Source organism: Chanodichthys erythropterus, chromosome 8 (assembly GCF_024489055.1).
Source record: "Chanodichthys erythropterus isolate Z2021 chromosome 8, ASM2448905v1, whole genome shotgun sequence".
NCBI lineage: Eukaryota > Metazoa > Chordata > Actinopteri > Cypriniformes > Xenocyprididae > Chanodichthys > Chanodichthys erythropterus.
The window spans coordinates 33,376,962-33,404,509 of NC_090228.1; the positions used below are offsets into that span (position 1 = coordinate 33,376,962).

At 39.1% G+C, this 27,548-nt stretch overlaps 1 protein-coding gene across 1 annotated transcript; it reads right to left on the reverse strand.

Moving 5' to 3' along the window:
- Positions 1-768: 768 nt before the first annotated feature.
- Positions 769-27,379, reverse strand: LOC137025161 (uncharacterized). Its single transcript, XM_067393193.1, has 14 exons — positions 25,777-27,379; positions 23,219-23,314; positions 22,899-23,132; positions 22,165-22,324; positions 21,966-22,013; positions 21,208-21,732; positions 19,533-20,533; positions 10,790-11,401; positions 8,918-9,013; positions 8,598-8,831; positions 5,178-5,337; positions 4,991-5,038; positions 1,346-4,759; positions 769-896 (listed from the first exon to the last, which is right to left on the reverse strand). The coding sequence occupies exons 1-13, from the start codon at positions 26,344-26,346 to the stop codon at positions 4,236-4,238; spliced, it is 4,308 nt and encodes a 1,435-aa protein (XP_067249294.1). The 5' UTR covers positions 26,347-27,379; the 3' UTR covers positions 769-896; positions 1,346-4,235.
- Positions 27,380-27,548: the final 169 nt, after the last annotated feature.

Consider the following 27,548-nt stretch of genomic DNA (forward strand, 5'->3'; position numbering starts at 1 on the left):
AAAAACAAAAAGAAACAGTTACTTTGACTTTGTTGCTAATCCTGTAACAAAACAGTGTACCTCTTGTGATGATTCAAGTAGTACATCCACCATCACAGGATGCAGTACATTTATACTTGCATCATCTGCCTAACAATTTATGAAATACAATCAGATAAATATTACACTTAAGTGTGTGCTAATTTTAAAACTGCATATTTAAAGAGAATTTCTATTGTGTCTGACCCACTACACAGTATAGGCTATATACCTGTGATGTTGATTGTGATGACGTTGTGGACACAGAAACCGGTGCAGGTGGTGTTTTAGAGGGTTGTGAAGCCAAAGAGGGGCGGGGTACATCTAAGGATGAGCATATCTGAAGGTGAGCTTCCATAACATATCTCCTGAGAACAGTGTTGCTGCAATTGGGGCAATGGTAATGAGCCTCAGTTCTGCAGGGCAAATGGCAGAACGACATAATCTTTTGTCTGTAGATAAAGCTCAGTATAAAAATCAGGAAAAACAATACCAAAGCATCATTAGAAATCAATATTCAATAAATTTTGAAAAAGCAATCAATAGCCAGGCGATGACATAATTAGGTACACTAACTTTGAAGTCTTTATTTAAATAGTGGTTTACACAGCACAAATTGTTACAGAGCAGCACACTGTAATATTTATTTTAAGGATAATTATCTATGACTGTGTTTGAGCCTCTATAAGTAAGCTACAGCTCCAATAAAATAGAGTAACAAACTTACCTTGGAAAACAATTGCCTTTTTTAAATGGACTTCCCAGTGTTGCTTGATTTTTTTCAGGGTGGTTGGCTTCAGGGCAGGGCATAAACTGCAGTGATACATAGTGCAACATGAAGTGCACTGTGGCAAAAGTAATAATATTGATTGATGCATCTGTAAGAGCAGGATAGAAGAAAATAGGAAATGTAGGAAATGTCACTCAAATGTAATAATCTGATCTGAGAAACAGGGTAGGAGCAGGACAAAATATCAAATGTGGTGTTTTACAATACGTATCACACTACCTATTTTGCTAATTAAACACCACATTTAATTGTGTCATTCATTTCAGTTAGAAAATCAGTAACACCACAATCACTTCCACTATACATTAGTTTACCTATACGCCATATAATTAGCTTACGACAGCATATATCATTCCGTTCAGTAGTTTAGCTGTATTTAAGACAGTGACGGTTCCATGGCTGGCTAGTTAGGCTATACAGTCAATGCAACTTTTTAAACAAATGAGCAGCGAATACGTTGACAAACAATTTTGTATATCAGAGATTAAACCTCTAATAAAACGTATAATAAACACAGAGATACATGTATGCACTTACATCAATGATTCTTGAACGACTTCATGATTCTAGAACGACTTCGAAAGTCTTAATCCAACAGGTCCCACTATACGTCGATTGCAAATGGCGCAGGTACGAAGACTGCAGGTGTCGACTGCAAGTGACATCACTTGCGGAAGTGCAGCTGTCTGACAGTGCAAGTCTGACAGTGCAAGTGCAAGTCTGCATCCAGACCCTATTGGGAAAACTGGGTTGGGCTTTCTGGGATGGTCCTTAAATGGTTCAGGTCATACTTAGAAGGGAGAGGTTATTATGTGAGTATTGGTGACCATAAGTCTGAGTGGACATCCATGACATGCGGAGTCCCTCAAGGTTCAATACTCGCACCCCTCCTGTTCAACCTATATATGCTGCCACTGAGTCAAATAATGAGAAAGAACCAAATTGCATATCACAGCTATGCAGATGACACCCAGATTTACCTAGCCCTATCACCTAACGACTACAGCCCTATTGACTCCCTGTGCCAATGCATTGATGAAATTAAAAACTGGATGTGCCTAAACTTCCTTCAGTTAAACAAAGACAAAACTGAAATCATTGCGTTTGGAAACAAAGATGAAGTTCTCAAAGTGAACACGTACCTTCACTCTAGGGGTCAAACAACTAAAAATCAAGTCAGGAATCTTGGTGTGATTTTGGAGTCAGACCTGAGTTTCAGTAGCCATGTAAAGACAGTAACTAAATCAGCATATTATCATCTCAAAAATATTTCAAGAATTAGATGCTTTGTCTCCAGTCAAGACTTAGAGAAACTTGTTTATGCTTTCATCACCAGCAGGGTTGATTATTGTAATGGGCTCCTCACTGGTCTCCCCAAAAAGACCATAAGACGGCTGCAGCTCGTACAGAACGCTGCTGCCAGGATACTGAGCAGAACCTGAAAACATGAACACATCACACCAGTCCTCAGGTCCTTGCACTGGCTTCCAGTTGCATTTAGAATTGATTTTAAAGTACTGTTACTTGTTTATAAATCACTCAATGGCCTAGGACCTCAATACATTGCAGATATGCTCATAGAATATAAACCTAACAGATCACTCAGATCATCAGGATCAAGTCATTTAGAAATACCAAGGGTTCACTCAAAGCAAGGAGAGTCTGCTTTTAGCCGTTACACCAGCCGCAGCTGGTAATGTGTATCAGCTGGGTTTGGTGATTAGTGTGGAGTGTGCATGGCTGTATGTGGCAACAGGTGATTGGTGGAGTGAGTGCATGTGATTGGCAGGGAGGATTGTGGGAAGTGTAGTCCAGAAACTGACAGTGATTGTGACATCAGGTGTGCTCCAACAGTAGCCACATTCAAATCCAGACTCAAAACACATCTTTTTATCTATGCATTTGCTGATTGAGCACTGTGCTATGTCCGAACTGTTTGCATTTTATTTTATACGTATTATCTTTTTATTCTTTTATTCCTGTTTTTATTTCATTTTTAATGTATTTTATATCTTTTATGTATCATCTTGTTATTCTGACTTTTAATGCATTTTAAATATTGCTGTCTGTTTGAAAGAGCTGGGAGAATAAGGAAGAAAGCATTTGTGATCAGGTTAAAATTTGGTAAATTTGGATAAGGGGACAAACCATGGGGAAATTTGAGCTGTAGTGCATGGTTAAGATATCTCTGGATTACAGTCAGGACACTTTCCAAAGGGGAAATTTGAACTGCATTGCATAGATAAGATATCTCCGGAAGGGGGATTAGGGCTGTGTGGTGCAGTTTGAGGTGTCTTGGCAAAAGGGGAGATTGAAACTTTGTTTATCAGTTTGAAGTGCCTTAACAGGTAGCAGTCCTGTCGTGTGAGGAAGATCCATTCAGATCTGCTCTGATGGATAGATCCGTTTAGATCCACTCTGAGGATGACAACAACAACAACAAAAAACTCCCTAAGACTTCCTAGCTCATCCATCCAGATAGCAAAATTTCTGTTTTTACTGTTATTTCTATTCCTTATGTTCTATTTTTATTCTTCTTCTTTATGTAAAGCACTTTGAATTACCATTGTGTATGAAATGTGCTATACAAATAAAATTGCCTTGCCTTGCCTTGCCTTACTCTGATTTTCTTCACTATAATGAAATGAAATAGGCTATAACATAAAACACAACCCTGTCTCTTTTTGTTAAATGTCAGTTTTAATGATCAATAATAGCCATTATAAAAGGTATAAGAATATACAATAAGAAATAAAGCAAACAATTCAGTCAAGCATACAAAATCAGCGCTTTAGTAGAATACAAACGTTAAATAGCCATATAGTCACGTTGCCCTCAGCCAAAACGGAGCCAGCGGCAAATGTCAGAAGGACTCGCCGAGGTATGACTGCTCTCGGCTGGGTACATGAGCGCTGAGCGTCTGGTGATCACCTGGATCTCACAACGTCGGTCTCACAACCGACAACGTCAGATTAAATTTTCAGAAAGGCGCTATCTATATCAATAAACCACAAATTTGAGCTTTAAACCAGCACATTCTCGCCTGAAAAACTCTTAAAACTACGTTTTATGACATAATAACAGTAATATGTTTAAATTCTGTGGGTTTTCTCCTTTACTATTGACGCTTACTGGTTAGTGCAAGATGCATTCTGGGATACCTGGCTGTCTCAAGTCTGCAGAAGTCACCTCTCGATGCATTCTCGATAAAAGAGGCGGATCAAGAACACATCCGGGGACTTGAACTATACTTGGTTAGATGCGAAATTTGAATTGGAACAGTACTTGAACAGCGACTGATGACGTTTCACAAGTCCACCAGAACACAAGTACAGACAAGTATATTGAGAAACGGCTCTTGTATTATTCTATAGTCTTTGGCTCAAAGCATTATGGGTAGAATCTCTCTATATTCTATTCTGATTCATCAACACAGTTTCACTGATGATCCAGAACCAACACTAAACCCAGGATAGAGCGGTTGAGTGAATGTGGTCTGGACTGTGTGGATGAGGCTCATTGTGTCAGAGACACTGTAGAAGGACAGAGTTCCTGCACTGTGATCCACATACACTCCTATTCTACTGCTGATGGACACTACAGGGAGTTTAGTTTTTATGCTATTGTGTATGAATGAGTAACTGGAGGAAGAGCAGAACAAACTCCAGGACTGATCATTAAATCCAAACCGACACTCATTACCCTGTCCCTTCCTTCTGATGCTCTTATATGACACTGATATATACACATTATTCCCACTCTTCTTAATCTCCCAGTAACAGCGTCGATCACACACACTCTCTCTACACAACACCTCAAGATAATAATCAAATCTGTCTGGATGATCAGGATACGGCTGATCTGTGTCAGTGTAAGTAATCACTCTGTTCCTCTCAGACAGACGGAGGTTTTTATGTGCTGTGTTCATATCCAGAGTGAGCTGATGGGAATCTGATGGAGATAAAACATCAGAATCAGGAATTATGAATCTGATCTTTTAATGTATCTGAATTCTTCATGTTCAATATATCATCAGTGTCTCAGTACAGTTTACCAGATATGTGCAAATCATCATTTATATGATCAACTATCAAACTCTTCTGTCATGTTTTCTTTCTCCTTCTACAGGAAGAACATGAACACACTCAGTGAGTTTTTCTGCTTGTTTTCTTAGTGACTTACATTGTAGGAAGTCGTTCCTGGTCCTGGGAGCAATGTTGGTGAAAGTGACTGTGGAAATCAACAGACATGAAGAGTGTGATTATCATGTCAGGAGAAAATGATCCCTGCATTTGTTCCTAAGACATTTCTAATATAATCTTCTACATAAGGATAATTTCTGAGAGCAGATGAATCTCCAGGACTTTACCTCTGTCAGAGACCTTCTTCAGCTCCTCTTTGCAGAAATCCTCCAGTTTGTCTCTCAGCTGACGGACAGATTCTCTCAAGACATCAAAAGAGGAGAGAGAACTGAAGAGATCGTCATTTACGTCTGTAGATTCAGGAGGAGCTGAGAGAGACTGGAAACTCTACAGAAAACAGAAATCAAAGCTCATCACCTCCACACTTCAGCCAATAACCTGCACTACTGTCAGATTTGAGTGGATCTTGTTGACTTTTGGTAACTCTCCTCAAAGCAAATACGCTGAAGCATTGCTAATATACAGCCCACTTCCTGTTTATGGACTTCACTGTCAAATTCATCAGTGTTACCAACAAATAGTTTTTTAGCAGGTTTAGGTTTAGCAAGATTATCTGATTTTGGTAAACATTACTCAAAGTGTAGTATAAGTCAAAGATTTTAAAAGGATGAGTAAAGAGATGGTCCGTGTACGTTTTGATAGTTTGTTTTCCAATTTGAAATGAAATACGCAGAAACGAGAAAACGTCGTTTTCCGTTTTTTCGTTTGTTAAAAAAACCGGAAAAACGAGATTTTGACTCGATTTTCGTTTTTTCGGGTCACGGATAGAAAACAGAAACACAACTTCAAAACTCGTTTTCCACATGTGGGCGGTCATACACGCCCCTTTCAGCCGATTGGTCAATCAAATCTGAGCCAGTGACGTCGTCTCCAGTTCGTTCAACAAAATAACAGTCCTCTGCCGCTATATCAGTAGATGTCATAAATCGGCTTTCTTCTGTGCAACCTAACGCGTATTTCACAGAATATTTATTTCAGAAATGTTAATCAGCACACAGACTGTTGTAATGCATAGTGAAACTGCACTACCCACACAGAGGAGCGGATGAAAAGCGCAGATTAAAAAAAAAAAAAAAAAAAACTACAGTTTTTATTTTATTCTATTTTGAATAAATAGATTAAATCACAATAAATACGTAGTGTAAGAAATTTTTAAAAACGAACAATAGCTCATCTCTATTTTTTTATTTTATTTAGCCTAACATTGCCTGCTGAATATAGGCTAATGTTAATAACCCTTTGGTTAAAAGATTGAGGGAATATCTAAAGATCAAACATTAAAGATCAAAATTACAGCTACATAGCTATTTTAGTTATGACAAAAATAATATATAAATGTTAAGCCAAAACGAATTAGTTTAAAGCTGAACTGAAACAGAAACCGGCGTTCTCTCTAATTTGACACAAATCCAAATGTTTCAATTTTCACGATTTGGAGGCTAAACTATATTTATTATTTAAACGCTTTTATTGTAGCCTACACAGACTACTTAAAATGAGCAGTATAACTTTTTACATATTTGGTTGAATGTATGTTATTTTGACAGTTACAGGCTGTGATGTCAAGTTACTAAAACTGATGTTGTGTGTGAGTGAGGCGCCGACGCGTTCACTTGAATTTTCTTATAAAAGCGGAAACAACTTAAAATACTCAGACATTTATGGTCAATGTAACACCATTCGAATCTGTGAATGGTTAAATAGGCCTATTATTTTTGTACACTCACAATAAAAACAAAACATTGCTCGTAAAATAAACAAAGAAATTTTCTGCTGTCTCAGTTTCCTTTCTGTGAACTTCTCAAAAATGAACCGACACTCATATTGTCGCATTTTTTCCCCTTTCATTTTGGTAATAAGTTAATTACTTAAGTGAAATAAATTTCGTGCATAGACATATGCTATTTATTCCTTTTATATAATTTAATCATTTTTTTCGTTCACAGAAGCGCGGCAGGTGCGTGATGATGATGAATCCTCATGTTCTGTTGTTTTTTCTGCTATTTGTTCATAGGCTAAAACTAAACCCCTGGGATTTTTTTAATGATTCACAGACATTGATCAAATTTCGTTTAATTCTAATTTAATATAATCTTGTCGGTTAATGAAACGATGATCGCATCAGTTGAAAGTCGGGGGGGGAAACAGAAATTATATTGACAAGGCAACAATAATTTTCGTTTAGTTTAAGTTTTTCAAAACATCCACAGAACTGCATACAGTAAATTTTCCCGCTGTTTAAGCCACAAATATTTACAAAATAAAATAATTATAAAGATGATAAAAGATAATAAAATAATTACAAAGATAATAAAAGTTCTATGTTTAATATACGAGAGTTTTTGTTTTGCTGTTGTCCACTAAAGCAATTGACGCAGAATCACCAATAGCCGTTAAATCGAAATTGAAAGTAAAATGTTCAGGGCCATTTATAGCTAATTCATTCAAAAGCGAAGAAAAGACAGAAAAAGTGAGGATAGCAAGTAAACTGTGACATATGATAATGTTCACTGTGTTCATAAAAGTGTTTAATTTAAGAGATAAAATCTGCATGGCCATTTATAAGCTAAGGAAAACTAAAAAGCCCCCCGATGGTGATACCGTTATTAGGTGTTGCCACCTAGTGGATAGCCTATTTTCTAATATGACTGCATAGTCTACTGCAAGGAAAGCGTCTGCTAAATGATTGAATTTAAATGTATAAAATATAAACAAAACATTAAAATAAGAAAAAAAAATGAGTGCAGTAGCCACTGATCTATAATAGAGAATAGTCTATCATTATGTATAGTCTATTGATCGGTGGTAGTAGCCCAAAGGATGTCATGCGCTTGGTAACAGATGTAGAGGCATTTACATTTTACATTTTAAAAACACAATGACAGCTTAAAAACAGACTTAATTAAATTTACTGTAGGTTTTTTAAACTTTTTTTATCTGTGCAAACTATTTCTGTGAAATACGTGTTAGGTTGCACAGAAGAAAGCCGATTTATGACATCTACTGATATAGCGACAGAGGACTGTTATTTTGTTGAACGAACTGAAGATGACGTCACTGGCTCAGATTTGATTGACCAATCGGCTGAAAGGGGCGTGTATTGACCGTTTTCTATCCGTGACCCGAAAAAACGAAAATCGAGTCAAAATCTTGTTTTTCCGGTTTTTTTTAACAAACGAAAAAACGGGAAACGACCGTTTTCTCGTTTCTGCGTATTTCATTTCAAATTGGAAAACAAACTATCAAAACGTACACGGACCAGAGATGATGGGAAATCTAGCTGGGTGAAACTGAAACAAACAAACAAAAAGTTTAAATATTAGTGAAGTTTTCAGCTGTTGCTGTCTGGAAGCTCAATATATCTCTCAGAAAAATGTTTCCTAAGAGATTTCCAGAGCTGAACTGCATTTGTAAGTGTGTTTCTCTCAAAAGAAGATGATCAGATGAGAGTCTGACTGATGATGATATAATAACCGAACACACAGATCAACACTTCAGTCAACGGCTCATTCTGCTCTCATGAAATTTTTCTCTGTGAGTCTCTTGCTCAAGTCCACTATGATCCTGTTCTTCTAGATCTCTGTTACCTGCAGGAAATGGATGTGATCCTGTGTGTGTGAAAGCTGCTCCAGCTCAGCGTCTCTCCTCCTCAGATCAATGATCTCCTGCTCCAGTCGCTCCAGTCGTCCTTCAGCTCGACTCACTGCAGTCTTTTCCTGATCTCTGATCCGCTGTGTGGCCTCAGAGCGGCTTCTCTCAATGGAGCGGATGAGCTCAGTGAAGATCCTCTCACTGTCCTCCACTGCTGTCTGTGCAGAGCGCTGTTAGGACACACATCACAATCACACAGTGGCTTCAGTGAGTCCTGACTGAGACTTCTCAAACTTCTCTTCTTCTCCAGACTCACCTTATGAGACTCCACAGCCTCTCTCAGCTGCTGAAGATCTTTCTCTCTCTGCTGGATCCTCTGCTGGAACAACCTCTGCGTCTCCTTCAGCTGGTGCTAAAGGACAAACCAATGACAGGAGAAACATCACATAAATCATCAGGTAAACAGATATGAATCCAGTATCCGTGAAGTCGTGAGACTGAGGGGTTAAAGATCTTTCATGTTAAGATTATAGATTCAGTCATAGCTCCAGCATTATTTAATCACTGACTAGATTAATAGGGATAGTTCACACAGAAATGGAAATTCTTTCATTGTTTAGTCAACCTCATGTCTTTACAAACTTGTATGATTTTCTCTTTTTTTTCAAGAAATGGTTTTGCATACAAAATAATAACACACTGAAAAACAAACAATAAAATGAGAAAATAAAATAAAAATGAGTGATTCAAAAGTATTGTTGTGTCATTTATGTTACACCCTGACCTACAACAGGGATCGTAACATAAATTGGAGGCTTGTCCATTGCGTATCAATGAAGGTAACTGATATAGTTAAACACAGTTTGTTTGCCTTTATTTTCCTTTGGTGCGGTACAAGTTTAAGGGGCATAAATATGGAATTTGATTTAACGTTGTTTACGTTGTTTCCTACCACGGAGGAATCTACAGTTAAAGAAACAGGACTATGATGCACAGCTTTTTTCATTTTTGGACTCTGGAGTTAGAGGCTGATAATAAACTTAAATGACAAAGCTTGGAACTACAAGCCAAATCGCCATCAAATGTGCCTGTGCCTGTGCCTATGCCTAGATCTAGACCTCCATCTCCTCGTTCATCAGTGAATGTACCAGTTTCATCTGTTGGTGAGTCTATGTACAGCCTTACCTATTGAGCAAATTTTGAATTATGATACTGTTAAAGCTGCTGTTTTGAGAGTGTACGAATTAGCATATCGCCAGAAAATTAGCAGTCAAACATTTGGTGAGTTTGCTTGTGAGAAAACTGTGTTGTTTGACAAATGGTGTGCAGCCAGCAGAGTTACAATGTTTGAGTAATTTTAAGAGTTGTGTTTCAGAGGACATTGTTGTGTATTTAAACGAACAGAAGGTATTATCCATGACTAGTGCAGCTGTTTTGGCAGAAGAATTTGTGCTTGTTTTTACTCTGCCTGTCTGTAGAGAGAAATCCGGTTCATCTGTTGAATTTTCTGTGAAAAACAGCTTGAGAGTTTTTAATAAGCGCAAGGGAAAATGGGGGAATAGAGAGGCAGCCTCGAATGTGTTTCATAGCACAAATGTGTCTTGTGAGGGAGAAAGAGTTTCACAACAGTTTTTTCTGTCACGAGCCAGGACATTTGATTGCAGATTGTAAGCGCTGGAATCAGGGTAAACCCCCTGAGAAACTAAAGGGAGCTGCTTTGGTTCATACTGCTCTAACTGCATATAATTCTTTTAATTCGCATACCAACTTATACTGCCCATTTATTATGAATGGTTCGGTATATCTTACAGGTGAGCAGGAAAATTTGAAGGCGATTACTATCTTGCCAGATACTGTTTCGGTTCAGTCCTTTTGTCAGGGTTCTGCCCTGGCAGCCTTGTCAGTCTTGTCTTTGTTTTAATGTGTCTCTGTTTGTGTTGTGTGTCAGCACATGGCTTTGTCTTTGTCTCCATCCCTCCCACCCCTCAATCACAACAGACTGAGACCAGCTGACCAATCAGAGCAGACTGCGGTTTTCGGAAGTCAGGTTTTAAAGAAACTGAAACTAAAGCAGTGTTTAGAGAGAGGGTGAAAACAGACGTTAAATGATGTAAATATATTCTAGTAGACCCTATAACAAAATTATGAGCCTGTAAATGAGCATAATGAGACCTCTTGAAGTTCATACCTGATTCTCTGTCCTCTGTGCTGCAGCTGATACAGTGTCGTGGTTTTTATGTTCATCCATACACAGCACACATATACACTTCTGATCAGTGTGGCAGAAAACCTCAAGGATCTTGTCGTGTTTCTGGCAGATCATCTCCTGCAGTCGTCCAGTGGCATCAGTCACTTTATGTGGCTTACGTGAGTGAAAATCCTCATGACGTTCAAAATGAGTTTGACAGTAAGACTCCAGACACACCAGACAGGACTTGACGGCTTTGTGTTTTCTTCCAGTACAGACGTCACACTGCACATCTCCAGCTCCAGCGTAACAGTCAGCAGGAAGTTTAATCTTCTTCAGTTTCTCCACCACTTCAGCCAACATGGTGTTTTTAGCTAAAGCAGGTCTTGGACTGAAGGTCTGTCTGCACTGAGGGCAGCTGTAGACTCTCATCTGATCCTCCTGATCCCAGCAGTCTGTAATACAGCTCTTACAGTAACTGTGTCCACAGGAAGTGGTCACTGGATCCTTCAGGAGATCCAGACACACTGGACACAGGAACTCATCCTGAGAAATTCTGGCTTCTGCCATTTTACTGCATGAATACAGAGACACAAACACACAACAGCTCAACTAAACTTCAGTTTCAGTTCCTCTGAAGTCATGTGATTCCTGTTTCCTGGTTCTGTGTTTGAGTGATGTGTGCAAAACAGGCGTGTCTGTAAAGCAGATTCCACATTCCTGGTCCTAAAGAGCTTCCATGTGTGTTCCCATGTGTTTAATCAGTGAAAGTGACTTGGCAGTTCACTAGCTTCCTGCTTGCAATATCAGCTGCTTTGTTTAAAAAAAAACATACATTAAAGCTGAAATCCAACCTGAATGATGACGACAAAGAATAACGTACAATCACTAGACTAGTGATCATCAAATCCTTTTAACGGTTTAATATACAGACTTTGTAAGATAAATCTTATCAGCCTGACTTTTCTTTCTCGGTTTCTCCCTGTTTTCTCTCTTCTGGTCTTTAAGGCTGTGACAGTGAGAGGGGAGAACAGCAGTTGTTCTTGTTTCATCACACATCTGTTTTTAATGTACTCTTTGTGTGTGTGTTTCTTGGAAAGCAGCCAAGAAAGGGTCTCCCTTTCTTGGTCTAGGAAAGAAGATCATAAGGCTGCTCTGGGAAGATTGGTTACTTGACCAGAAGCTGACCATATTTTGACTTTTTTTTCTATATGTACCACATTCCTATATCATGAATGTATTGGACATTTGCTACACCACCCCCTGAACATGTATAAAAGCCATGTACAGAAGTAAGATTGGGAGAAGTTTTTGTGAACGGATTGGCGTCATGTTCATGACTCTTTTACCATAGGCCTATGCACTCAATGAGTGAAAAAGACAAACTGAGAATGAGGCACGACTAGGGACAATAAACAGAGATTAAAATAATCTTACAGTTTTGGGGGCTCATCCAGGATTTCTCCAGACAGGTAAGAAATTGCATCTGCTGTCTGCTGGGAAATTGATCCTTAAATTTCCATGCTGTGCTTTTGCCATATTTGGTAAAAGTGGATTACCTCGTATTTTGATAAATGTGGGAAGAGTGAAAGTGGACTGATCACCCTTTCATTCACTGGTGTTTTTCTCACGATTTTTGAGCGTGGGAAGAAGGAATAGATGATTATATGTGTGAAGAGATTTCTTTTCCTGGTTTTCCTATTCCTTAGGATATCTCTCAGTCCTTTTCACAATTGAATGATTTTTTTTTTAATGATTTTAAAGAATTGGTATTGTGAAGTCTTTGCAAAGCATTAAAACTTAAATTACTAAATAAAATTTTTTAAATAGCCTACATAATTGATCTGGACAGGAGAACATTAGCAGATCCTGTTCTGTCCCTGCTGTGTTAAAGCAGGAATACACCAAGCTGATGCCGACGAACTAGTGGTAATGAAAGCAGATTGAGGGGTTGGCTCACGTCGGCAGCGTCTGTGTCCAAAGTTACCCTGACACACCAAACCGATGCTCGACAGCCGACGGCCAAGTAGCACATCCATTCTGTGCTTGCGTAAGATGATATGCCTGTCCGAACCAGCAGGTGGCAGTATCTGAACAGCCAATCAGAATGATCAGATGGCCCGATGAACCGACGAGCTCCGAAGCTGATTCAACATGTCGAAAAAAGCAAAGAAGAACTTGCTTTATTAAAATAAAAATGAGTAACTGCTATTGTCAACCAGATGAAAAAATTAAGAGACATTTGAAAGAAGTGTTTGGTTCTTCTAACTGTGGCATGCCTAGGTCTAAAAGATTATTTGATCAATTAGATATTGAGAAATCTCAAACCCATTGTGACTGACATCGTCTGACTGCATGAGTCCAAACAGGGAATGCTACAGTGTCTATGTTCAGTCGTTTCCGTCGAAATCGAAGTGGTGTTATTCGATTGGACTTGGTGGTATTCCACCCATAGACATTCCCTATTCAGTTCACTGTCTGCGGAGACATCGATAAAAAGAGATGATGCTCTGGCCAGAAAATGGGGGTGTGAAAATGTGTGAAAGTATGTGTGAGTGATGGTGCACCAAGGCAAACAAAACGCCATAAACAGCAGTATCCAAATTTTCTAAGTGGGCACACAAATTGGATTATGGCCAATAAAATAATGGCCATGGATGAATTTGGGTTATCTATCCTGGCCTGGGTTGTTGTTGTGGCAGTGCCACACCTGCGCAACGCACACCTAACTCTTCCTTTTCAGAATGTTAGGATGAATTCCCTCAAGCTAATTCTGCAACAGGTGCATGAAATATATTGTGATTGTTAACATTTTAAAAGTGGTTTCCATGTAGAAAAGCATTGGTTAATCATTTTGAAATGCACTGTATATCAAAAAATAATGAAGAGAAAATCAGATAGAAAAAAAATATATGGCATTGATAGAAATAGGAATGACATGGGTTCAAGCCCTGCTCAATGTAATCATGTGAAGTTTGGGGCAGATCCGACATTGTATACTGAGTTACAACAACTTCCTGTTTCATGGCGAAACATTGAACTTTGTCAGGCCGCCACAGACACGCCCTTCAGTGAAAACTCTAGATCTTCACAATTTAACATCGCAAAGGCCTTTAGATTAGAATGACCAAATATGATGTTGATCTGGTTAAATCTCTAGGAGGTGTTTGTTAAAATACAACATCTGGAAATAGCAAAAACTGCAAAAAATTTGCAGAGAAAATTCAAAATATCTCACTTCCTGTTGGGTTTTCAGATTTTGCACCCAGGGACTTTTTTGTAGGTATTGGGCTGTTACACGTGTCTACTAAATTTCATACCTGTATGTGAAACGTAGCGTGAAGGGCGCTTAATTGAAATTTTGTAGGTGGCGCTATCGAGCCATTTTGGCACACCTAATTCTGAAACCCAAATCAGACATAAATTTTCACCACTTCTGACACGCGTGCAAAGTTTCATGAGTTGTCGAGCATGTTTAGGCCCTCAAAAATGCAATTCATTTGGAAGAAGAAGAATTGACTGAGCAATTACAATAGGGTCTGTGACATCACCCAGCCTACTAAACCTATTGGTGCAGAATGCAGGGCTCCTAATTAGTTCACACCCATTAATTGATGATTACCAACAGTAAAAAAGTGGCTGTGTATTCCTAGAGGACTCTCTGGGGAACATTCCTCAGGGGTGACTCATTTTTGTGTTGACCTGGTGCATGTAGCGTAATTTCTTTATTCTTTTTTTTTTTGTTTCTGATATACCCCTAGATTTTAAGTTCATTATTTTGCTTGTATAATTTGTTTAATTTAATAAATATTTTTCTGGAATTTGATTTTGTGGTCGAATCCCTCTTTTATGTTGGGGCTGGGAACAAGCGGGTCGTAACAGGGTCCTCACACCATCGGTGCTCTGGCCCTAATTATTTATGTGACACTACAATAAGAACTGAATGACTGATTTCCATCAACACAAACAGAGTTTCATAAAAGCACAGACACACACCGTCACTCATCATGACTCACAAACACACACTGATCTTACTGTCTATATGAGGATTCATTACACACATTTATTCTGACATTTTATTTCACTGACAGAAGTTCAGCTGTAGTATTAATATAATGAAGAGAAAATAAGAGACTCTACAACATCTCACTGTTACTGATTTATCATGAGCTCAAAGCATTATTGGCAAGGCAATTTTATTTGTATAGCACATTTCATACACAATGGCAATTCAAAGTGCTTTACATAAAAAAGAAGAATAAAAATAGAACATAAGAAATGGAAATAACAGTAAAAACAGAGAATTTTGTTATCTGGATGGAAGAGCTAGGAAGTTTCAGGGAGTTTTTTTGTTGTTGTTGTTGTTGTTATCCATCAGAGCGGATCTAACTGGATCTTCCTCACACGTCAGGACCGCTGTCTAGCTCTACCTGTTAAGGCACCTTGAACTGATAAACAAAGTTTCAATCTCCCCTTTTGCCAAGACACCTCAAACTGCGCCACACAACCCCAATCCCCCTTCCGGAGATATCTTATCTATGCAACGCAGTTCAAATTTCCCCTTTGGAAATGTCCCCCTTTGGAAAGTATCCTGACAGAGATATCTTAACCATGCACTACAGCTCAAATTTCCCCATGGTTTGTCCAAATTTACCAAATTTTAACCTAATCACAAATGCTTTCTTCCTAATTCTCCAAGCTCTTTCAACCAGACAGCAATATTTAAGATGCATTAAAAGTCAGGAATAACAAGATGATACATAAAATATGTAAAATACATTAAAAATGAAATAAAAACAGGAAAGGAAAAAAAAAGATAATACGTATAAAATAAAAAATGCAAACTGTTCGGACATAGCACAGTGCTCAATCAGCAAATGCATAGATAAAAAGATGTGTTTTGAGTCTGGATTTGAATGTGGCTACTGTTGGAGCACATCTGATCTCTTCTGAGCATATCTGCAATGTATTGAGGTCCTAGACCATTGAGTGATTTATAAACAAGTAACAGTACTTTAAAATCAATTCTAAATGCAACTGGAAGCCAGTGCAAGGACCTGAGGACAGGTGTGATGTGTTCATATTTTCTGGTTCTGCTCAGAATCCTGGCAGCAGCGTTTTGTACGAGCTGCAGCTGTCTTATGGTCTGGGAAGGCCAGTGAGGAGCCCATTACAATAATCCACCCTGCTGGTGATGAAAGCAAAAAACAAGTTTCTCTAAGTCTTGACTGGAGACAAAGCATCTAATTCTTGCAATATTTTTGAGATGATAATATGCTGATTTAGTTATTGTCTTTACATGGCTATTGAAACTCAGGTCTGACTCCAAAATCACGACAAGATTCCTGACTTGATTTTTAGTTGTTTGACCCCTAGAGTGAAGGTACGTGTTCACTTTGAGAACTTCATCTTTGTTTCCAAATGCAATGACTTCAGTTTTGTCTTTGTTTAACTGAAGGAAGTTTAGGCACATCCAGTTTTTAATTTCATCAATGCATTGGCACAGGGAATCAATGGGGCTGTAGTCGTTAGGTGATAGGGCTAGGTAAATCTGGGTGTCATCTGCATAGCTGTGATATGCAATTTGGTTCTTTCTCATTATTTGACTCAGTGGCAGCATATATAGGTTGAACAGGAGGGGTGCGAGTATTGAACCTTGAGGGACTCCGCATGTCATGGATGTCCACTCAGACTTATGGTCACCGATACTCACATAATAACCTCTCCCTTCTAAGTATGTAACGTCTGGACCAATCAGCCACACAATTATTCATTGTATTTAATGAATTACCCATAAACTCACTCTCACTATCAAAGTTCTCTGAACTCATCCCCCTAAAACTGTAACCAGCATCCCAATGTTGCTAGCACACAGGCCAACCTAGGTGTCCTGTTACAGTTTTATGGTACTTTTATGATCCAGAAGAATTCTGGAGAGACTAGTGCCTCATTCTTCCTGAGAAGGACAAATAAACTCTCTTAATCCTATGTATTCTCTATATAACCACTTGGGAAATGTATAAACATGTATCCAATTTTCCCATCTCATGACTTTCCTTTTATAGGCTTTATTCTATGTATTAATTCTCTCTTTTGAACTATTTTGGTATTAATGTTCCATAGTTGCAAATGTATAGTTAACTGAGATCACATTGGCAGCATGTTTGGTATCTACAGACTCCAACTTTAATTTCCTATTTGGTAATTTATGTTACATGTTACTAACTCTGTGACATGTTAGAATTATAGGAAGCTAGAAGGTTATTCTCTCATTCATCCAATCCAGTGTCTTATGCTAATATCTTGCTACAGAACAAAGACTCGTAAAACTTCCCTCTGAAAGGGGAACTCCTTATTGGCTCAGACACCTCAAGAGGGTGTGACATCTTCACCCCTTATATTCACTGATCACAAGGAACCCCTGTTTTTCCTGCTCGTCCTCCTCTTCTTTTCTTTTACTGACAAATGCTGACGTCAAGATGATGCTGTAAGAAGCTAGAAGCTTCTAAGGAACCCCAAGCTTGTGCCAGGCCTCGGCCTAGACCTTCCATTCACCAAAGATCCTCTGAATCCAACTGGTTCTCTTTCATCAAGACAATATCAGCAAAGATTCAACGGAAGCCTCCACAAATTGCATCAGGACAGTTTTAATTCAACTTGGAGAGACATGCAAGTATCAAACTTAGTCTCATTATCGGATACATTGAGTATCCTTACCCCTTTGAAAGAAGGGCCTGTTAAAACTAAACTGATGGTTTGCTCAAGGCTGTTGATCTGCTGAAATGTACAACAATGCTGTAACCTCTTGCTTCCTGTACTCTGCTTTAGCCCTCTCTCTCTTGGTAAACTGTATGCATGTATGTGTGTGAATGTTAGAGTAGTTTAAGTGTTTAGTCTAGTTAATAAAGTCTTGTTCATGTCACACGTAAGGTTGTCTGTGTTTTGCGCTCATATACAGGAGTCCCTATTCATGTCGGTCCTGACTACAGGCTTTTAGTAGAATAAGATTGTCATTTCCCATAACCTGGAAATGAACATTTCTTAGAATTAATAAACAATTAACACTGTGTGTTCATTGAACAACAGGTTAATTGATTGTAATATTAATTTTATTACATTAAGTTAATTTTATTAACTGATTAAAATATTAATAATTAATTATAACTAGTTATGATTAATTATTCATATTTATTTTGAGCTAATTTGCAACAAGTATGACCTGAACCATTTAAGGACCATCCCAGAAAGCCCAACCCAGTTTTCCAGCCTGTCAAGAAGAACGTTGTGATCGACAGTGTCAAACGCAGCACTGAGATCGAGAAGAACCAGCACTGATAATTTACCTGAATCTGTGTTTAGGCGAATATCATTTATTATCTTTATGAGTGCTGTCTCTGTGCTGTGATGCGGTCGGAAACCAGATTGAAAGTTGTCAAAGTATCCATTCAAGCTTAAGAATTTGTTCAGCTGATTAAAAACAACTTTTTCAATGATCTTGCCTATGAAAGGAAGATTTGAGATTGGTCTGTAGTTACTCAATATGGTGTTATCCAGATTGCTCTTTTTCAGGAGGGGCTTAACAACTGCAGTTTTCAGGGATTTTGTAAAAGTCCCAGAGAGAAATGAGGCGTTTACCACTTCTAGGAGATCTGCTTCTAAACAGTTAAACACGCTTTTGAAAAAACATGTGGGAAGTGTGTCAAGGGCGCAGGTTGATGGGGGGTTTGTTAGTCTCTCTACAGTAGCAAAAAGAGTGCGGGTGTTGTTTAAGTTTCTGTTTATAATATTTGAGAAGAAGGTCTGTCTAGATTTGCCTAGTTCCACATTGAAAGCATGAAGGATATCTTTATAGATGTTATAGTGGATTTCAAGTTTTGTCTTTCGCCACATGCGCTCAGCTTTTATGCATTGTCTTTTCATATTTTGCACTGCTGTTGAGTTTCTCCAAGGTGCTTTTTGTCTGCCACTCTTCTTCCTGACTTTCACAGGAGCAATGTTATCTATAACATTCTGTACTTTTGAGTTAAAAGAATCAAGGAGAAAATCAACCGAGTCTGCAGATATGCTTGGTGTTAAAGATATAGCCTTCATAAACAGTACACTAGTATTCTCATTTAAGCATCGCTTTTTGACCGAGATAGATCTAGCTTCAACAGTCGGAGAGATCAATATATCAAAGAAAATACAGAAATGATCAGATAGTGCTACATCCTTAATGACAATGGATGAAATGTTTAGACCCTTACTGATAATTAAATCTAGAGTGTGTCCACGATTGTGTGTAGGTCCATGTACATGTTGAGTCAGATCAAAAGTATTCAAAACAGTTATGATTTCTTTTGCCATATTGGATTCTGCATTTTCTATGTGGATGTTAAAGTCCCCAGTAATAGCAAAACAGTCAAACTCAGAGGAAATTGCTGATAACAGTTCTGTAAAGTCCTCCACAAAGGCTGGAGAGTATTTTGGAGGCCTGTAAATAACTGTAAGTAGAATGTGAGGAGCACCTTTTAACACAATACCCAAGTATTCAAAAGACAAGTAATCACCAAATGACACTTGCTTGCATTGATAGACATCTTTAAATAGAGCAGCTACACCTCCACCTCTCCTAACAGCTCTGCAGACACTCACAAAAGTAAAGTTAGGAGGGGCTGTTTCTTTTTTTGATTTTTTGCCGTTTTTTTGTTGATATCTGGGGGCTCGCAGCAAAAGAGTGGGAGAGTTTGGTTCCAGCATACACCAGTTCCTCCATTTTCTCTGAGAAGCACAGAAGAGGGGATGATGGAGAGAGGGATAACGTGTCTGGTGAGAGGGGCTGTTGCTCTGGTGTTACAGGAGGCTGTAATTTTTTGTACTGGCTTCCCTGGCTGTTTTCGCTATAGTTGTCCTTGAGTGCTGAATCTTGGAGCAGTTCTAACACGTCACTGTCTCTCTGTGAGCTCTGTGGGCAGGGCTCAGTCAGGATTGTGTGCGTGAGCAGTGGTTGTTGTGGCTGCGTGGTGTTATCATTGACCTTGTGGGATGTGTCAACCGCATGTCCATTCAGGTGCTGAAATGAAGTCCTGTGGTCAGTTGTACTCTGTCCAGGTGTGTTTGTGCCATTCAGATTGAGTGGATTTGCACACTCTGCTGAAGGATGATGGAGGGAGAAGTAGATATTGTCCTTTAGCACTCTTGAGCCCAGTTTGTTTGGGTGCAGGCCATCATGTGTGAACAATTGTCTCTGACTCCAGAAAAGATTGAAGTTGTCGATGAAATTCAGTCCTTTTAAGTTGCAGGTTTTTTGCAGCCATGTGTTAAGCCCAAGCAACCGTGTAAATCTATTTGTTCCTCTTGCTGGGAGTGGTCCACTGATGAACGACTGAACTTTTAGTCTTCTAAGCATTTCAAAAAGTTCATTGAAATCCCTTTTAAGGAGTTCTGACTGCTGCTTCCGAATATCATTCTTCCCCACATGAATGATTAGTCGATTTGCAACTTTATATTTCATCAGAATGCTCTTAAGTTCCCTGTTTACATCAGAAACTGTTGCTTGTGGAAGGCAGCATGTAGTTGTATCCCTGCTGCTAATGTTTCTGATAATAGAGTCACCCACTCTCAGAGTCCTGGGCTCGGCTGCTCTCTGAGCTGAGTGCCGCTGTCTGCTCGACCATGGGCGGCAGTTAGCATCGGTGTTAGCTGCTGGCTGATTTGATCTGTGTCCGATCATGTTTGGGGATTCGTCACCCACATTCATCATGTCTGGAGATTCCTCACCCACATTCATTAACACTTTAAATCTGTTCTCTAGATGTATTGGCGGTGGTAGGGAGCTAGTGTTTGGGGTAGAGGATGCTACTGCATTAATATGTGATACTCGTAACAATCTGATGTCTCGAGTGCCTTTGGGTCTCGCTCCGTTTGTGCCATAGATTAGTATGTTGATCAGTTTCGGCACTCAGTACGGTCTGTTTAGGAGCATTAGATTCTAGATTCTAGACGAAGCTCTGTTGTGTGTTCCGTCTGGTTTGATAGTCCCGCAAGTAACTTTGTTTCAAGAACTGCAATCCTTTGTAGAAGTCTGTGGCAGTTTGTGCAGCAGGTAGATTCTTCAATCAGAGGAGGCATATTATTTCTAATGCTTTTGGATGTAGGCAGCTGTGTTTTCCCTTCTCCGGAATGTAAGCTGATGGTTACCGTCAGTGGGAGGCTGGTTAGATAAAAGTCCCCTTTTTTGTAGCAATTCTTCCAGTTAAAAAGTTTGTTGGTGCCAAGATTTGTCGTTTGAGCACTGTGCTGATTTGCTGTAGTTAAAATTAGGAGATAAAATATGAAAGCAATAGAGCAAAGCACAGAGCTGTAAGCAAGAGCGTCCGAACAGTAGCGAAGCAGGAAGTTGATAAGACATTGACTTATTACTATTCAGATTCATTTACACAATTTCACTGATGATTTATAATAAACACTAAACCCAGGATAGAGCGGTTGAGTGAATGTGGTCTGGACTGTGTGGATGAGGATCATTGTGTCTCCAGAGACACTGTAGAAGGACAGAGTTCCTGCACTGTGATCCACATACACTCCTATTCTCCTGCTGATGGACTTTACAGGGAGTTCAGTCTTTATGTTATTGTAATAGAATATGTATCTGGAGGAAGAGCAGTACAAACTCCAGGACTGATCATTATTTCCAAACACACACTCATTACCCCGTCCCTTCCTGCTGATGCTCTTATATGACACTGATATATCCACACCATATTCACCACCACTCCACTCAATCTCCCAGTAACAGCGTCCACGCACACTCTCTCTACACAACACCTGCTGATATAGATTAAATCTGTCTGGATGATCAGGATACAAATGCTCTGTGTTAGTGACAGTAATCACTCTGTTCCTCTCAGACAGATGGAGGCGTTTATTCACTGTGTTCAGATCCAGAGTGAGCAGATGGGAATCTGATGGAGATAAAACACATCAGAATCAGGAATTATGAATCTGATCTTTTAATGTATATGAACTCTTCATGTTCAATATATCAGCAGTGTCTCAGTACAGTTTACCAGATATGTGCAAATCATCATTTACATGATCAACTATAAAACTCTTCAGTCATGTTTTCTTTCTCCTTCTACAGGAAGAACATGAACACACTCAGTGAGTTTTTCTGCTTGTTTTCTTAGTGACTTACATTGTAGGAAGTCATTCCTGGTCCTGGGAACAATGTTGTTGGAAGAGACTGGAATTCAACAGACATGAAGAGTGTGATTATCATGTCAAGAGAAAATCATCCCTGCATCCATTCCTAAGACATTTCTAATATGATCTTCTACATGATATGAGATGATGGAGGATCATTTCTGAGAGCAGATGAATCTCCAGGACTTTACCTCTGTCAGAGATCTTCTTGAGCTCCTCTTTGCAGAAATCCTCCAGTTTGTCTCTCAGCTGATGGACAGATTCTCTCACAACATCAAAAGAGGAGAGAGAACTGAAGGGATCGTCATTTATGTCTGTAGATTCAGGAGGAGCTGAGAGAGACTGGAAACTCTACAGAAAACAGAAATCAAAGCTCATCACCTCCACACTTCAGCCAATAACCTGCACTGCTGTCAGATTTGAGCAGCTCTTGTTGATCTTTAGTAACTCTCCTCAAAGTGTTAAATATGCTGAAACACTTCCTGTTTATGAACTTCACTGTCAAGTTCATCAATGTGTTACCAACAATTAATAATGCAAATTATTATAACATTTTATTATCCTATATTATAGATTTTAAAAGGATGAGTGAAGAGATGATGGGAAATCTATCAGGGTGAATCTGAAACAAACAAACAAACAAAAAAACTTTCAATATTAGTGAAGTTTTGAACTGTTGCTGTCTGGAAGCTCAATATATCTTTCAGAAAAATGTTTCCTAAGAGATTTCCAGAGCTGAACTGCATTTGTAAGTGTGTTTTTCTCAAAAGAAGATGATCAGATGAGAGTCTGACTGATGATTATATAATAACCGAACACACAGATCAACACTTCAGTCAAAGGCTCATTCTGCTCTCATGAAATGTTTCTCTGTGAGTCTCTAGCTCAAGTCCACTATGATCCTGTTCTTCTAGATCTCTGTTACCTGCAGGAAATGGATGTGATCCTGTGTGTGTGAAAGCTGCTCCAGCTCAGCGTCTCTCCTCCTCAGATCAATGATCTCCTGCTCCAGTCGCTCCAGTCGTCCTTCAGCTCGACTCACTGCAGTCTTTTCCTGATCTCTGATCCGCTGTGTGGCCTCAGAGCAGCTTCTCTCAATGGAGCGGATGAGCTCAGTGAAGATCCTCTCACTGTCCTCCACTGCTGTCTGTGCAGAGCGCTGTTAGGACACACATCACAATCACACAGTGGCTTCAGTGAGTCCTGACTGAGACTTCTCAAACTTCTCTTCTTCTCCAGACTCACCTTATGAGACTCCACAGCCTCTCTCAGCTGCTGAAGATCTTTCTCTCTCTGCTGGATCCTCTGCTGGAACAATCTCTGTGTCTCCTTCAGCTGGTGCTAAAGGACAAACCAATAACAGGAGAAACATCACATGAATCATCAAGTAAACAGATATGAATCCAGTATCAGTGAAGTGGTGAGATTGAGGGGTTAAAGATCTTGCATGGTGAGGTTAGTGTCAGCATTATTTCATCAATGCCTAGTTTTATCGGGATTTCATAATCTCTTGAGTAGGTACTTATTTTGAATAAGTAATTACTTTGTGACTGCTAAAAGTATGTTCTATATAGTATGAATGTGTGTAGTATTAATGTAATCTAGACGTACAACATTTGCCATGTTGTCAATATCATGTGATCCACTTCACTGCCACAAATCCTCTCCTGTTGCCTCATGGTATAGTAAAGTGTCCACAATATGCACACTTCAGAATCTCACCAGAAGTAGTAGTTTTTGCCTACTCTTTTATGAGTACTGAGAATTCAGACATCTTTTGTCACATACTGTTTTTCGGCTACTATATAGTAGAGAAGTGTGTGATGTTGAAGTCCCTCCAGCGGCAGTTATTCTCTATATCGGTGTCACTGATTCTGAACTACCTGAACAAGTTTTCTTCCAGGAATGAACATGTCACAATATTCGTCATTTAAATCACTCCTGCCCAGAGCATGAGCTAAATGAGGTTACAACCGTAATGAGGTTACAACCGTAGGTTTGGGAGGAGCCTAATCATTCAGTCCTGTCAATCATAATAACAAACATACTGTATATAAGCAACAGTTATAGAGTGGTGCAGTTATGACAACACTTTGTAGGCCAAACACGCAAATGAGATAGCAGTTTAGCACTTCTGTCCTGAAGTCAATGGGTTTTTTTGAAAGGGATTTTGTTTAACCCTTTGAGCGGTACGGTCCCACATATGGGATTTTTATTTCTGTGCCCCTGGGCGTACGGTACCACATATGGGATTTCGAACGTTCAGCGACGTCACATAACTGCCAGATTCAAACTGTGCTTTCGCGCTCTGGCTGCGAGACGGACACGCGCAGCTCTTGTCATATATCACAGCTATGCAGCGTTTTCAGCCACATAATGTTTCTTTTAAGGTTTCAGACATTTAAATATGCATAATCACCATTAAAACAATACATTAAGAGTTTTATAAAATACACACTGATGTCCGACATCAGTGGAAGCAGCAATAACAAATATATTTGCCGACATTTATTAATATCAGACGCACATAATGGGCCTAAGTAACTATAAAGTTTACTCTATTATTCTTCCAGTTCACCAGCCACTTACTTGCATATATTTCGGGAGAAATTGATGAATTCACCTGCTGTAAATCCGACTGACAGGATTCTGTGAACTGCAGCGCAAACGAAGATGGCGGCGCCCATCTGGCATTATAGATCAAGATAAAGATCATTTATAAAGGTTTTAAAACGACAAAGCACACTCACTTACACATATTTGAGAATCGGAATATCATATAGTTGATGACATGGTAAGCAATTTTGCGAATATTTTAAATATAAAAGGAAAAACTAAATAATAGCGATCCATCTGTCATACAGTGTTATTGTTGCTGCGTTCAGCGCTCGTGACACGCAAGACGCGTCGCCATGGAAACATTAAAGGCAAACGTTCTAAAATAACGGTCGCCTTAAAAAAACTCACTCTGGGGGGACAGTTAGAATATTTTAAACTCACGATCGAAAGGGTTAAATGGCTGAAATGAGGTTTGTGGAAAACACAAGATCAAGACACTTTTACGTTTTATTCTACAACATAAAATACAACAGTATTACCCCACTTGAGATCTTTTGAAGCTGTGACGTGTCTTGAAAAAGGCAGTTGCTAACAAGTGGCTAAATGGGACTACAGAGGCTGGGGAGATTAAACATCATCACGTCAAACAGGTAAACTCAGTCCACTTTTACAGTCTCATTATGCTCATAACGGTGCTCTTATAAACTATTCTAACTCAAAGGTTCTGGGAAATTGTTTTTAGATAAAAAACAAAAGAGTTGTAGGAAGCTTAGTGATGGTGACAAGTCATGGGACTGTGGTGTAGTTTGTTTATAGCCTACCTTTATCTTTTTAATTTTTTTTTTTTTTTTGGCGATAAACCACAAGCCTATGGAAAAATCCTATTGGGATTTTGTTGATGGAACCAGAGTAATACTAACTGCCGACTGGCCAACAACATGATGTCATACCTGCACCACTCTATTCTTCCGGCATTCCTCCACCTCCCAATTGCTATTTATGGTAAGGCGCCTTATATTTCCGACACACAGTCTACGCAGTAGATCAATCACAACAGACTGAGACCAGCTGACCAATCAGAACCGACTGCGATTTTCGGAAGGTGGGTTTTAAAGAAACTAAAATTAAAACAGTGTTTAGAGAGAGGGTGAAAACAGACATTAAATGATATAAATGTATTCTAGTAGAAATACAAAAAATATGAACCTGTAAATGATCATTATGAGACCTCTTTAAGTTCATACCTGTTTCTCTGTCCTCTGTGCTGCAGCTGATACAGTAATGTGGTTTTTATGTTCATCCATACAGAGCACACATATACACTTCTGATCAGTGCGGCAGAAAACCTCAAGGATCTTGTCATGTTTCTGGCAGATCATCTCCTGCAGTCGTCCAGTGGCTTCAGTCAGATTGTGACTCTTTCCTTTAAACCAACTCTCATGTTGATCAAGGTGATTTTGGCAGTAAGAGTTCAGACACATCAGACAGGACTTGACGGCTTTGTGTTTTCTTCCAGTACAGACGTCACACTGCACATCTCCAGCTCCAGCGTAACAGTCAGCAGTAATTTTAGTCTTCTTCAGTTTCTCCACCACTTCAGCCAGCATGGTGTTTTTAGCTAAAGCAGGTCTTGGACTGAAGGTCTGTCTGCACTGAGGGCAGCTGTAGACTCTCATCTGATCCTCCTGATCCCAGCAGTTTGTAATACAGCTCTTACAGTAACTGTGTCCACAGGAAGTGGTCACTGGATCCTTCAGGAGATCCAGACACACTGAACACATGAACTCATCCTGAGAAAATCTGGCTTCTGCCATTTTACTGCAGAGACACAAACACACAACAGCTCAACTACACTTCAGTTTCACTTTCCCTGAACTGAAATGTGGAAATGTGGTTCCTGTTTCCTGGTTCTGTTTTTGAATGACGTGTGCAAAACAGGCGTGTCTGTAAAGCAGATTCCTCATTCCTGATCCTAAAGAGCCTCATTGCTGCTGAGTTTTTATTTTCCCTGTTTGTTCCCACACACATTGTGTTTAATCAGTGAAAGTGACTCGGCAGTCCACTAGCTTTTTGTTGTCACTATGGCAATATCAGTTGCTTTGTAAAAAAAAAAAGAAAAAAAGAAAAGTACATTAAAGCTACACAAAAGCATCAGAGTTTTGCCTCTTGGCATCTATAGACTTTGCTATGGGTATGAACAATTTTTTATGCTCCAACTCATTAACAGGTTAATTTTATTGATAGCATTCATGTATTTGGACATATATAATGCATTTAAAACTTAAACACGGTTGTTGAGACAGCTATAAAATGTACTGGGTTTCCATGTGCGTCATATGAGCAGGAGTTAATTTCTTCTGGTCATTGTGTCAATGTCTTCTTCAGCCAACCTAATTTTTACTTTCTTTTTCTATTAAAAGGTATGTTGCTTTTGTGTTTATTTTGTTATAAATGTTAACTAATGTGTTTACCAATTTATTATTCGTGCGATGGATGGACATGTTTTCATACATTTCATTAAAGTTTGGAGTCAAGGATTATCATCTCTGATATATCAAAAATTTTACAGTGAAAGCAATATACTTGACAAAAAATTTTAAGTGATGAACGAGGAAATAAAAATGATTCTTTCTGGTTGTTGTTGTCAACTTGCCGTAAAATGCTCTATACCTTCACTATCCGGTGTCTAAACAGCAATCAGATTGGCCGAACATGTGGATGTTGTGATGTAGCATAGCGCACCACAAGTCCATGCACGTTGAAGCTTCTTCATCTTCAGAAGCCGTTGTTAAGCGCATGTCTGTCTGAAATCAAAATCAGTCATCAAAATAGCTTTGAGCTGCAGTAAACGAGAAATATGAGTCAATGGATTACGTGAACGATTCATTCAGGTAATGGCACCATCAGACCATCATGAGGGCCAGAGAGAGTGCACTGTCCTGGATACTCTAGGTGACAAGTGACACCCTGGAGGAATTTCCTCCTCGAAAAACTCCATATGGGTGAGGTTTAGGTT

What these genes read in the sequence shown, in the direction of transcription:
- LOC137025161 (XM_067393193.1), bottom strand. Translation starts at nt 26,346, where the DNA reads ATGGCAGAAGCCAGATTTTCTCAGGATGAGTTCATGTGTTCAGTGTGT. An exon ending in GAAGAAGGTCTCTGACAGAG is followed by an intron (nt 5,039 to 5,177) that starts GTAAAGTCCTGG and finishes TGATTTCCACAG; the next exon opens with TCACTTTCACCAACATTGCT. An exon ending in CAGGAACGACTTCCTACAAT is followed by an intron (nt 4,760 to 4,990) that starts GTAAGTCACTAA and finishes TATCTCCATCAG; the next exon opens with ATTCCCATCAGCTCACTCTG.